The following is a 14,130-nucleotide window of genomic DNA, read 5'->3' as shown; positions in this document are numbered from 1 at the left end:
CTGATAAATTACTTGGTGTCACCTAGCAAAAGACAACAGACCCATGAAGAGTATTGTTTTAGAAAAGAAAGATCTAAATAGACATTTCTCCAAAGAAGACATACAGATGGCTAACAAACACATGAAAAGATGCTCAACATCACTCATTATCAGAGAAATGCAAATCAAAACCACTATGAGATACCATTTCACACCAGTCAGAATGGCTGCGATTCAAAAGTCTACAAATAATAAATGCTGGAGAGGGTGTGGAGAAAAGGGAACCCTCTTACACTGTTGGTGGGAATGCAAACTAGTAAAAAAAAAAAAAAGAAAAGAAAAGAAAATCCCAATCCTGATGCAAGTTCTCCACTAACAAGTGGGTCTTAGGGAGATCACAACCACTATGGGCATTGTGCTTCTCTCATCTTAAAAATGAGAGCTGAACCAAGCAAAAGCCCACATCTGTTACTTTACAATTTTGTTAGCAAAAAAACTGGAGAAACAATGTTGCAAAAAGGAAAATCATTCTTAAAAAGAAAATGATGGTGTTTTCAAAGAGGTATCACTCACATTTTCAGTATCTTTTTAATTCACCAAAAAAAGAAATATTTATGCATGTGAACAGCTTAGAAAGGATTTTTAAAGAAAGGCTAAAATTTCTATTATGTGTTACCAACATACAATATGAAAACTGTATCAAATATGTGATTGAATTACTAACAAAATATTGCAGTCTAAAAAGTCAGGATTCAAAGAAGAAACAAATAAGTTTAGTCTAAGTAACAGTTAGGCAGTATTCTTTATTCTTTTTTCACATCTGTGACAATAACCCCTCATTAGCTGGCAATACCATACTTGGAGTGAGGAGTTATGTCTACAAAGTTACAGAAGAAAAGGGTAACATGTTATTGGTTTCTAGGGCTAAAGACAGATAAGCACCAAACCTTTCTATCTTTCTAAGGGAAGATGTGTAAAAATGGGATAAGAATTAGCAGAGTAAGAAACCAACATTTTGCAGTTTCTTAATGTTACAGCTTGATAAAACTTACATAAAACAAAGGACAAACAAAATTTCTGAACCAAATTACAGCACTGCTCCATTACCTCAGCCAACTGTCAAGACTCTGAAACCTGTGCTTTAAGGATCTTTTCATTGTAAAGCTTAAAGAGATCACTTTAGAGAGATTGCTTCCTTCAGTTAAGCCCATACAATAAAATGTACAGGCAAGAATAATATTATCATCATCATCTTATATTCAGATCAGAGTCAAGTCACTGATAAACCCTTGAAATAGTAAAAAATTTGTGCACATGTATATTTTGGGGACACTTCTACCAGATTCTCAAAGGTATCTGTTACCCAAAAAGTTGCAAGGACCACTGTGCAAAGCAATATCACATGCTTCATTTAATTAAATGTCACAATTTCAAGTTTCCCATAAAGGTCTCTCTCTCTCTTTTTAATCAGAATACACCATACATTCTAAGGAAGATGATATACTTGCCTCCAAGGAGAAAAAACTGATTTTGTGGGTGTGAAAAAAATCTTAGATATAATAGTTTGTAGTTCTTAGAGTACACACAAAGAGATGTAGACTATATCAGTGGTATTAAAATTTATTGGGAGTGGAGGTGGGTAAAAAGGAAAAGAAAAATCTAAATAGGCTCCTTAGGGGTTCCAAATAGGAAAAGGAGTACGTCAAGGCTGTACATTGTTACCCTGCTTATTTAACTTATATGCAGAGTACATCATGAGAAACGCTGGACTGGAAGATACACAAGCTGGAATCAAGATTGCCGGGAGAAATATCAATAACCTCAGATATGCAGATGACACCACCCTTATGGCAGAAAGTGAAGAGGAACTCAAAAGCCTCTTGATCAAGGTGAAAGTGGAGAGTGAAAAAGTTGGCTTAAAGCTCAACATTCAGAAAACGAAGATCATGGCATCTGGTCCCATCACTTCATGGGAAATAGATGGGGAAACAGTGGAAACAGCGTCAGACTTTATTTTTCTGGGCTCCAAAATCACTACAGATGGTGACTGCAGCCATGAAATTAAAAGACGCTTACTCTTTGGAAGGAAAGTTATGACCAACCTAGATAGCATATTCAAAAGCAGAGACATTACTTTGCCAACAAAAGTCTGTCTAGTCAAGGCTATGGTTTTTCCTGTGGTCATGTATGGATGTGAGAGTTGGACTGTGAAGAAGGCTGAGCAGCGAAGAATTGATGCTTTTGAACTGTGGTGTTGGAGAAGACTCTTGAGAGTCCCTTGGACTGCAAGGAGATCCAACCAGTCCATTCTGAAGGAGATCAGCCCTGGGATTTCTTTGGAAGGAATGATGGTAAAGCTGAAACTCCAGTACTTTGGCCACCTCATGCGAAGAGTTGACTCATTGGAAAAGACTCTGATGCTGGGAGGGATTGGGGGCAGGAGGAGAAGGGGACAACAGAGGATGAGATGGCTGGATGGCATTACTGACTCGATGGACTTGAGTCTCAGTGAACTCCGGGAGTTGGTGTTAGACAGGGAGGCCTGGCGTGCTGCGATTCATGGGGTCGCAAAGAGTCGGACACGACTGAGCAACTGATCTGATCTGATCTGATCTGAATAATGAAAGAACAGCTAAGAAATGCTAACCTACACTAAGGAAACAGCAACAGAGTATACTACACCAGTGAATCGGAGAAGGAAGTGGCAACCCACTCCAGTACTCTTGCCTGGAGAATCCCATGGACAGAGGAGCCTGGTGGGCTACAGTCCACGGGGTCGCAACAAGTCGGACACGACTGAACGACTTCACTCACTCATACTAGTGAATTACAGTACAGAGTAACATGCAGGGTATGATTTCCAGTCACCGTATAGCACAGCCTGCTTTTCTTCAGTACTCACACAGCAAACTGCTCAGCATACAATAGACTCTAAAAACAAGTCAATGAACAAACCAGTCCACATGCTGAAAAAGCTCTGAAATTTCAACATTTCTATTCTTATTATACTACTATTCCACAACACTGTAAGACATTTAATAAGGGCAACAAAATTATACCATAATGAAAGACCTAAACTTTATCCATTAAAATACTTACTTTCTTCCTGCATCCGAGCTAGAATTTGCACATCAGTTACATCATTTAGCTTATAATTGGATCCAATTGAATCTTCATCTAATTCTGAAGCACTTAATTCACTGTCTATAGAGGACTGAGGACTGAGTGGAGGATTTCTGTCTGATGAACTTTTCAAATTACCTTAAAAATAAAATGATTCAAACTTTGGTGAACAAAAATTGAATAAACATCTGTTGCAATTAACTTGATATTGTATCTTTGGGTTGATTCAGTTCACTGATTCTGTCTTTTCTGTTTATAAAATTCCCAGATGTTAAAATTAAAAACTGACCTGATTAAGAATAAAGACAGCTATAGAGACTCCTTCAAATACAATGACAAATACAAAACTCATTTTCTTATAGTTATAATTTATCCATATTCTTATGAAAAATTAAGTTTTCAAAACAGTACTGGCAAAGTAGTTAATGTTCAAATAATACATGCTAGAGGATTTCAACTTTTACCAGGTAGCCAATGAAACTGCTCTATAAATAGATGAATTATGTCGTGTTTTCTCCTCCCATTCAGTCATTAGCAAACACCATCATCTTTTCCCTTGAATAAAACCACCTACTTTTCCTAAACAAGAAAACTATAATTTGAGGAAAATCAGGATTCCTTAGAGATTTAGAACCAAACCAAAGAAAGAACACTAAGCTCGTTTCTCCTACATTATGCCATGTTTACAAAATTCCTTTGCCAAACTAGTAATGGGGATCCAAGGAGTTCTCTGATGTTTAGTAGTGAAGCACAAAGACAGGATGAAGGAAATGACTGGATTAAAAAACACATTTTATCACTATAAACCAAAGGAGGATAGAAGACAGCTCAAAGGAATAAAGGCTATACATATCCAAAAGAGTCTTATTAGGTTGGTGAAAAAGTAATTGCAGTTTTGGACCGTGAATTTTAAATCATTATAACTAGGCTCAAACACATCTTTATTAATCAAAATAGGAACAATTACAATCAACACAGTTTTGCCAAGAAGAAATAAGTTTGTTTATCCCTGTAGCATAAAAATCTGTGCTTTCGGGTTTGATGAACTCTTAGAAAGCATTTTCTGCCTCCTGCTGGTTGTGGAAGCATTTCCCCTGCAAAAAGCTGTTGAGATGCTTGAAGAAGTGGTAGTTGGTTAGCGAGAGGTCAGGTGAATACGTGGATGAGGTAAAACTTTGTAGCCCAGTTCATTCAATTTTTGAAGTGTTGTTTGTACGACATGTGGTTGGGTGTTGTCATGGAGAAGAACTGGACCCATTCTGTTGACCACTGGCTGTAGGCGTTGCAGTTTTCAGTGCATCTCATCGATTTGCTGAGCATACTTCTCAGGTGTAATGGTTTCGCCAGGATTCAAAAAGCTGTAGTGGATCAGACGAGCAGCAGACCACCAAACAGTGACCATGACCTTTTCTGGTGCCAGTCTGGCTTTTCGAAGAGCTATCCAAGTCCAAATACGAGCTGGTCGCTGCTGGCTGTCATATAAAATCTACTTTTCGTCGCACGTCACAGTCCGATCAAGAAATGGTTCATTGTTGTTACGTAGAATAAGAGAAGACAACACTTCAAAAGGATGATTTTTTTTGATTTGTGGTCAGCTCATGAGGCACCCACTTATCATGCTTTTTCACCTTTCAATTTGCTTTGAAGGTCAAATGACCATAGAATGGTCAACGTTGAGTTCTTTGGCAACTTCTCATGTAGTTGTACAGAGAAGGCAATGGCACCCCACTCCAGTACTCTTGCCTGGAAAATCCCATGGACAGAGGAACCTGGTAGGCTGCAGTCCATGGGGTCACTAAGAGTCGGACACGACTGAGTGACTTCACTTTCACTTTTCACTGTCATGCACTGGAGAAGGAAATGGCAACCCACTCCCGTGTTCTTGCCTGGAGAATCCCAGGGATGGCGGAGCGTGGTGGGCTGCCGTCTATGGAGTCGCACAGAATCGGACACAACTGAAGAGACTTAGCAGCAGCAGCAGCAGCAGCATATAGTTGTAAAGAGGATCAGCTTCAGTGACCCTCTCAATTGGTCACTGTCAACTTACAATGGCTGGCCACTCCGCCCCTCATCTTCAAGGCTCTCATCTCCTTTGCAAAATTTCTCGAATCACCACTGCCCTGTATGTTCGTTAGCAATTCCTGGGCCAAATGCGTTGCTGATGTTACAAGTTGTTTCTGCTGCCTTACAACCCCTTTTGAACTTGAATAAGAAAACTGCTTGAATTTGCTTTTTGTCAATCATCATTTCCATAGTCTAAAATAAATATAAAATACAGCAAGTAATAAGTAATTAGCCAAAAAAAATAAAGTGAGAAATGTGCATTAAAATGATGTACAACATAACCACATTTATTTAGAATCTATTCCAATACCAAACGGCAAAGTTCAACAATGTAAAACCACAATTACTTTTGCACCAACCTAATACCTTCTAAGGAAATGCTTTTTCATCTGATCAACTTCCAATGAAGAACTGAAAAATTCCAACACTGTTACTAATATTTCTAATACAGATGTATTTGAAATTCTTGTTTTCTGAATTTTTCACCGTAAGAGTCAGCTCTAACATGAATGGCACATAAAAAGAACAAGAAGAATACAAAACATAGTTAATATTTATTTCATCAAAAAGAGTATAGTGTACCTAATAGGAAATGTACTACAAGGTCAGTCTCAAATAGTACCTGCATAAAAATTTTTAATATTTTTTAAAAATATTAATCAAATATGGTAGATCAAACGTTTTAGTACAACAGTCATGGGTGATATAAGTAACAACTAACAACCTATGTAAAGAGCAAAGAGCGGGATCAGTAAGTGATGAAACTGGCAAGTACAGAGGTCAAAAGTTTGAGGTGATTAATACTTTTTAAGGGAGCTATAATAATTAATCATAACAACAGCAGTAATAAGAGTAACTGAACGGGTGAAATCTAGAGAACAGTAAGCTATACAGTAACAGTCGCAGTCATAGAACCACGCAGAACATTCTTTCCTCAATTATAGCAATCTATCCTTTTCCTATACCCTTGATGGCTCTAAACACCTCCTTGGCACATTCATATATGGTCTAATACTATTATTAAAGTACAATATCAAAGCTCATTAAAACTCCTATTTAACTGTAGCTTTTACAACCCAAGCAAGCATTTGTTAAGAGAATCAAACTTATGACCCTATTTAATCAAGCCACATTAAAAAAATTTTACATATGTGCTAAAGAAAACTGGATGTATCCTGGCTTATCTGTATCCCTGGTGCCTAGTACAGCACCACCTGGTGCTAAGTAGCTCCTTGACAATATCCTCTCTAATCAGTTGGAGGTTTCATAAATAAGAAAACTTGAGCTACTGATGAATAAATTATTTTCTGAGGCAGGGCAATAAGTTAAAAACTATTTCTTAATTACTTCAATTCATTTCTCCTTACCTGAATTTCCAGGAAGTATCAGCTGTTTGACAATAGGAGGTCGCACTGGGGTTGAGGATGGAGAATTGAAACCACTACTGTACGGGCTACTGGCATTTGGACTGTACGGACTTGTATAACTGACGGAGTTGAAAGGATTATTATACAAATTCTGCCTCTTGAGAGCTGCATTAATGACAAGAGAAACAATCAAATTGAACAAAAGGCTAGTAACATTTCAAAAAATTTCCTGTTAGGCAATTCAGTAATTCATTATCTCAATTTAAATACAGAAACATTTCTACGGGGTGGGCGGGGGGGGGGGGGTAATATCACATTAATAATCCCAACAAAATATCTCCACTATCTTAAATTCGGTTACGCAAATAAAAAGAGAGCCACATCAAACAAAAATATTGTAAGATGTTACAGAAAAACCCATACAAACTTTTTGGCTAACCCAATAATACCACAGGAAGAATATCTCTTCAATAAACTATTAACTACTAAATTAAGTTACTTCTGTCTTGTTGGGAAGTTTATTCCCACTGTTGAATAGCCTTTAAAAATAAAATGAATATACAGCAGTTTGTGTTTTCTCATTTTTTGAATACATACTGCTAATAACAACAAAAAACTATGAAATAATGAGTTTTAAACATAGCCTTTCCTAAGTTTGGATTTTAGAAGAAATAAAACAATATTGACTATTTAGTGAAAGTGAAGTCACTCAGTTGTGTCTGACTCTTTGCGACCCCATGGACTGTAGCCTACTAGGCTCCTCCGTCCATGGGATTTTCCAGGCAAGAATATTGGAGTGGGTTGCCATTTCCTTCTCCAGGGGATCTTCCCGACCCAAAGACTGAACCCAGGCCTCCCACATTGTAGGCAGACGCTTTAGCTTTACCGTCTGAGCCACCAGGGAAGTCCACTGACTATTTAGCCCATATTAAAGTCAAACATGCAAGAATTCTTTTTTAAAAAGAAAAAAAGTTCCCACCACTCCCATTTTCTCAGCCAAGGAGAATACTTCTGCTAGAAAAAGGTAAAACATCTGTGCTATGTGTACAAAATTATAAAAGTAGTACGAAAGATCTCAAGTGAAATTATATGTAAGAAAAATTAATACTTAAAATATTTTGGGGGGCACTTTCCTTTATGGTCCAGTGGTAAGAAGCCACCTCGCAATGCAGGGTACACAGGTTTGATCCCTGGTCTGGGAAGATTTCACATGCTGCGGAACAACTAAGCCCACATGCCGGAACTACTAAGCCCGCACACCACAACTGGAGAATCTGTGTGCCGCAACGAAAGAGTCCTCATGATTCAAGAAGGATCCTGTGTGCTGCAACTGAGACCCAACGCAGCCAGCCAAATAAACACATATATAAAAGTATTTTTTCCTTTCCTCCACTCTATTCTAAAATCTACCATTTACTCATGTTTATGACCATTACCGAAGTATGATGTAGAATACATACACAGATGTGACATTGTACTTTTTCTCAACAGGCCTATCGCCAAGTACTGCAGGGAGAAAAAACAATGATTTCAAGGCAAAATGAAATCAGTAGCATCAAAAAAGTGCAAAGACGCTAATGGAAATGAGGAGATAGGAGTAATTCATTACAACTGACAGAAAATAGGTAAGGCTTTTTGGAAGAAGAGGCAGTGGAGCTTAAATGGATGAGTAGTAATTTGATAGGGCACCAGAACTGAGCAAAGTGTATGGTTTCATCTGTGTTTATAACAAACTAAAGCTGTGTCATGAAAATGCATACTGTGTTTAGGGAATAACAGTGAGTAATCTAGAAAGGTAAAGTTCATGGTAAGGAACAAAACAAGAAAAACCAGCTGGGGCCAGGTCACAGGAGGCCTGGAACGCCATGCTTAGGAGTTTGAAATGTGTCCAGTAGCAATGATAACACCATTAGGGACTTCTGAGCAAGAGTACTATGGTCTAATCAGCACAGGAAAAATAAATGGTAGAAATCCTAATGTTAAATAACTGAACTGGTTAATAAAGGTGACCAAAAAAGGGAAGAAAGGGATAAATATTAAAAACTACAAAGGATTACTAAAGGGCAAAAAAAATAAGATGGTTCTGAAGTTTCTGGTTTGCTTATAGGCAGAGCACTGGTTTTGAGAGAAGGCAAACATGTTTTCTGTTAAGTTGGATAGTATAGTAAGCTGGTCGGTAGTACAGTTTTACACATATTTCACCATGAGACAAGACATCATTAAACATATTGAGTATGTAGTACATAGCTTGATCTCAATATATCAACCTGAGCAGAAATAGGGGTGTTCGTTCCTTCCTCTTTACTCTGATTTCCTTTGAAGCATATTCTCTATATGGTTATTTATTTAAATAACCAGCACTGCAAGTTCTCAACTCAAATTTTAACTTTCTTTTTCTTGAAAAATTTTAATCATACTCATAACATTAGTTAGTATATATTACCCAAATCCCCTTTACTTATATCTCTAAGCCTAAGTTTTCATGGGCTTCAGTCTCATATACACTGCCCACTTAATGTCTCCCCTGAAGATATGGCAAATGCACCCCCAAAGCAACTCATTCTTTTCTCATTTTCATTCTCAAAACCAATTCATGTCCAAATCCAAACTTATTCTTTCTGAGCTAAAACAAATTTTATGTCTGCGGTCCTTATCTCAGAACGGTAAAAACATTCACCCTATCACACTAGCTGGAAACACAGAAATCAGTGCCGATACTTTCTTCTCCCCCAGTTCCACATATTTGGCTTATTCCTTTTTCCTTTCATACCTTTTCATCTTGGTATGACCCTTTCTCCCAACGCACACTGCTCAGCTATCATCATCAACCCTCCTCAAAACCATCCTATGTTCACTTTTGGCCTTCTCCGCTCTAATATAGTCTGGGATGACAAAATGTTCTGGAGAAAGAGGCGACGGCAATGTGAATGTACTTAATGCCATTGAACTGTACACTTAAAAAGAGTTAAAGTGGGGAATTTTATGTTAAATAAGTCTTACAACCAAAAAAAAAAAAGAAGATGGGCAGAGAACAGAGAAGGGAGAACCTTAAAGACTGAAAAGAAAACTGTAGGGAGTGTTTAAGACAGGGTAAAAAAGATAATGCATTATCATTAAAAAATAAATAAATAAACAAGAAAAGAATGTCTTAGAAACACATGGTAGTTCACTGAAGAGAAGCCAAGTGTGAAGGAGCAGAAACTGTTGTGCTGGAATACAATAGCTAAATTTCTAGGAAGATGTGCCTTATCAAAAAATACATTTAAAAAAGTATTTTCCCTCCAACCTGAGAAAAGAGAGGTTTAGGACTATAAGCTTCAAACTTTAAACAGCCAAATTACTTTTCCTTTAAATATATACAGTTATAGCTACTGCTCTGTGCACACAGCTATAAGATCTAAGCATTGTTGAGCAGATCCAGTACTTGATTACACCTAGTTTCGGTTCAAGAGTAACAGCTTCTCTTACAGGCTCCTACTATCTTTAATAACTTTGTCATAATAAAGCAAAATGCTACTCACTCCAATTGCTACTTCTGAAGTGTAACAGCTTTGGTTTTCTCCACTATGTCTATCCCATACATTATTTTCTTAAAATAACCACTGCTCCTTACAGGCAAACTACACTTTATGCCAGTTTAACTGTGTACATTCCCCATGCCTCCCCTGACCACTGGGAGCTTAAACCCTGAAAAAAAAGAGCATGTACTTCAACAAAAAAGCCAAAAAAGGTAATCTTAAGGACACAGCTGCCAAGTAAACACAAAGTAAAAAACAAAAACCTATTCCAAATTTGTAATCATGCATCAATCTTTTACTACATGAGTTTTCCGGGAAACTATTACTTTTTTTGGTCTTCTGTTTTTGTTTTTTTGGCCATGCCATGCGAATTGCGGGATCTCAGTTTCCTGAACAGGAACTGAACCCAGGCACCAGCAGCGAAAGCACTGAGTATTGACCGCTGGACATCCAGGGAATTCCTGGAAACTGATATTCTTAAGACAATGACAGTAATTCCAAGAAAGAATCAATAATATTTTTCCTATATTTCCAACACACCAGTATGCTACATTAAATGCCATCAATAGTGACACATATATTTGATTAGCTTTGTGAATGCTATTAAACAGGGCATAAAAGCAATTTAAACCTAAAATGCCAAATAAAAAAACGAAGCAAACAAAAAGACGATAGGCATGAATACATTTACTAATCACTACCATGAACCAGAAAAACATGCAAGGCTCTTTCATAAAGATTATCATTTAACCCTTAAATAACACTTATAAGATTTCATCATCCTTATAAGAAAACTGAGCTCAACAGAGTTAAGTAATTCACAGGGTCACAAGCAACTAAGTGACAGAGTGAGAAGGAGGTCTCTAAGGTTCTCCATCTGATTCCTTCTATCACATCAGAATTTCCCTGAGGCTGGTGAGATGATTTCAGATGATACCAGACAAAACATTTTTTAAAATAACCATTTGTTCTAGTTTACATTAGAAAAAAAGCTTGTCATAAAATCCATTATTTCACAGATATTTTTTAGCATGAAGCTAAATAGAGATTAAAAAAAAAAGAACTTATTAAGTAAATAACAGAACAGGGTTATGTGCATATGGCAAAACCTCACAACAGCATGCACGATGTGATCTGAAAAACACCACCAAACAAGGACCTGCCTTCCTAAAAATATATCATTCAACATTTATCTGTTTTTTGATTAAAGAAAGCAAAGGGGTGAATTTACAAGAAAAATTACAGACATACCTGACATAGTTTGATCAAGTTTGTGGATAAGAGACTTTTTAGCACATTCAACATCAGGACTTGGGTAATCCAAAACTTGCCTGCACCAAACTAAAGGACTAACCGATTTCTGCATTGGTGTAAGTTTTTTCTTTGGTGATGAATATAGCCTAGGAGAAAACAAAAAACAAAAAAAGACTAATGTTAGTTACTAAACACAAGGTTATAAAATAAGGGATCTTTTGAACAGATTTAAATTGGGGGATGAGAAGTAAAACTGATGGCGTATTTTTAAATCACCCACATCTACTTTCTACACAGGAAGAAAATATTATAACTATCAATACAAATCCAAATCTCAACTATTAAGTGAACTCAAAGGAGGCCAACTGTCCTGTCCTAAAGTGTGTCTTATTTTTCTTTTACTCTCATTCAAAAACTATGAGGAAACATGTTTTTACAATAGTTTATTCTGTTTTCAGTAGTTCTTAACTCCCTAACATAACCATATCATTAGGGCTTTGTCTGGAAGTCAGATAAATACCTTGCTTTCCAATTCCCAGTTCCCTTCCTACCACAAACCACATGAAAATTTATCATTAGCAATTCATTCCTTTTACTTAAGCAATAGCCCCTCTGTAGCCCTCTTTTCAAATGATGGTATGTTAGAAAAAAGCAATAATTTAAAAAATCCTTAATAACAATATGATCCAATTTACTAAATTACTTCAGTTTCAGTAAAGCAGAAAGAAGACATAAATTTTATAAGTTCCTAGAGAAGGTATATAAAAACAAAAAGGTGAGAAGACAGGAGACAGGTGTACTTTAATTTCCTAAGTAAGTGTTAGTCGCTCAGTCATGCCCAACTCTTTGGGACCCCATGGACTACAGCCCATCAGGCTCCTCTGTCCATGAGATTTTCCAGACAAGGATACTGGAGTGGGTCGCCATTTCCTTTTCCAGGGGATCCTCCCGACCCAGGGATTGAACCCAGGTCTCTTGCACTGCAGGCAGATTCTTTACCGACTGAGCTACAAGGGAAGCCTACTTGATTTGTTTTTCCTCGAATGAGTTCAGACGGTATCAACTGATGTTCATCTCAAATGTGACTCTACAGGAAAAATGTGAAGTTAACTGGACTCTAACCAGAGTGGTTTCCAAATTAAGACACTTTAGGTGAAATCTATGATATAAACAAAATTATTGTATTTCCAATGGATGGGATGTAAAATCAGCTCCTTTCTTGGATCCTACTGACACATGGAGGATGGGGAGCGGGAGACAAAGGGCCCCATTTCCCACTGCTTCCTTGTCTTGTTGATGCTAGATAGAGGTGAAAGTTCAGCGGTCTCACTGGGCCTCTATGACTTAATTTTAACAGAAACAGGGTAATGAAGTAATACTTTTCAAGTTTTATTGACAAGTGAAAACTTGATAATCTCAACCTACTGTAAATTATATTAGCCATCAATAAATTGGCTGTGTCCATCAGAACGCCATCCCTCTTGATTAAACTATGTATCATTATGTAAGAAATTCAAAAGCATCAGATTGAAAAAAATGTTTTCAGTAGGCAAACAGTTATTTTAAAGAAGTCTATGTGTTTGTAAGAGATGAGCAAAGGAGATAATACATACAATTACTGCAAGCACTTTTGTTTGGGGTTTTCTTTAAAATTTAGGGTTAGGGAAACACTTGGTTTTGCTAAAGAGACATTCAGTTACATGCTACATACAATACAGCTTATGTGTCCTCTGGCAGGTTTAAAAGTACTGTGAAATGTCAACCAAAGGTTCCCTGACTGAAAAATAATTTGGTGCCAATATCATATGGGCCAAAGTGTTTTATTTTTAGGGATCATTTTAGTGATGGGACACTGAGATAAGAGAACAGAGTAGCAGAAGATAGTTTGCACACATAGGGTTATTGAATCATTTTCCCTCTTTTCATCACTTGAGGAATAGACAGTTTGCTACATTACCTTTTATCTGTTAACAGAAGGCAAGAGCATTCTTTATTGCCAATAAGGGGATTAAATATAGGATCTGTAGGGAGAGAAGTAGTTTATACATGTAGGATCAGCAGGACTTGGTGACAGATTAATGATGAGGGTAGGAAATAAAAAAGATAGAGGAATCCAAAATTGTTCTACAGTTTTAAGCTTTTTGTGACTGAAAGTACTACAGCACCACTAACAAAAACAGGAAAGCTACCATTCATGTGGCATAGGGGAGATCATGATGTTTTAATAGATTCTGAATTATTGATGCTTTATTCATTTAGTTTATAGTAGTTTCTGTATTTTTAAGATGCTAAAAGTACCTTACAACTTTCAAAAAAGTACAACTTTTTCAAGATATAATTTACATACCATAAAATCAACCCGTGTAATCTCTGTACCATAAAATCCATTGTATAATTTGATAAATTTAGTATTTAATTATTCCAACCATCACCATGTAACTTTAGAATTAATTTATATTACCCTAAAAAGAAACCCCTTTTCTGTTTCTACCTCAAGCCTTAGGCATTAACTAATGTGCTTTCAGCTCCATGTCCTTTTCTAGACATTTCATATAAATGAAATCATTCAATGTTTTGTGTGTATGGCTTCCTTCATGTGCATTACCAAAGTCTGAAAGAAAGAGTGAGGCTGGTGCCCTGGGACGACCCAGAGGGATGGTATTGGGAGGGAGGTGGGAGGAGGGTTCAGGATGGGGAACACATGTATACCTGTGGCGGATTCATTTTGATATTTGGCAAAACCAATACAATATTGTAAAGTTTAAAAATAAAATAAAATTAAACAACAAAAAAAAAAGAAAGAGTGAGCACTGCTACAAACCAAA

The 14,130-nt window shown here is 36.9% G+C and overlaps 1 protein-coding gene across 3 annotated transcripts in view; it reads right to left on the bottom strand.

Moving 5' to 3' along the window:
* The window catches only part of SLAIN2 (SLAIN motif family member 2), a 71,901-nt gene that overhangs the window by 34,040 nt on the left and 23,731 nt on the right, over positions 1 to 14,130 (bottom strand). For all 3 annotated transcript variants that reach the window (XR_003511527.1, XM_027544447.1, XM_027544448.1), the window contains exons 2-4: positions 11,303 to 11,451; positions 6,534 to 6,698; positions 3,079 to 3,240 (exon numbers count right to left, since the gene is read on the bottom strand). Coding sequence is in view for 2 of the 3 variants with exons in the window: in XM_027544447.1 (XP_027400248.1) it covers positions 3,079 to 3,240; positions 6,534 to 6,698; positions 11,303 to 11,451 (476 nt within the window). In the remaining variant the exon portion in view is untranslated. The remainder of the gene's footprint in view (positions 1 to 3,078; positions 3,241 to 6,533; positions 6,699 to 11,302; positions 11,452 to 14,130) is intronic.

Source organism: Bos indicus x Bos taurus, chromosome 6 (genome assembly GCF_003369695.1).
Source record: "Bos indicus x Bos taurus breed Angus x Brahman F1 hybrid chromosome 6, Bos_hybrid_MaternalHap_v2.0, whole genome shotgun sequence".
NCBI classification, from domain to species: Eukaryota; Metazoa; Chordata; class Mammalia; order Artiodactyla; family Bovidae; genus Bos; species Bos indicus x Bos taurus.
The sequence above is the reverse complement of the archived record's forward strand: the minus strand, read 5'-3'. Positions and strand labels throughout refer to the sequence as shown.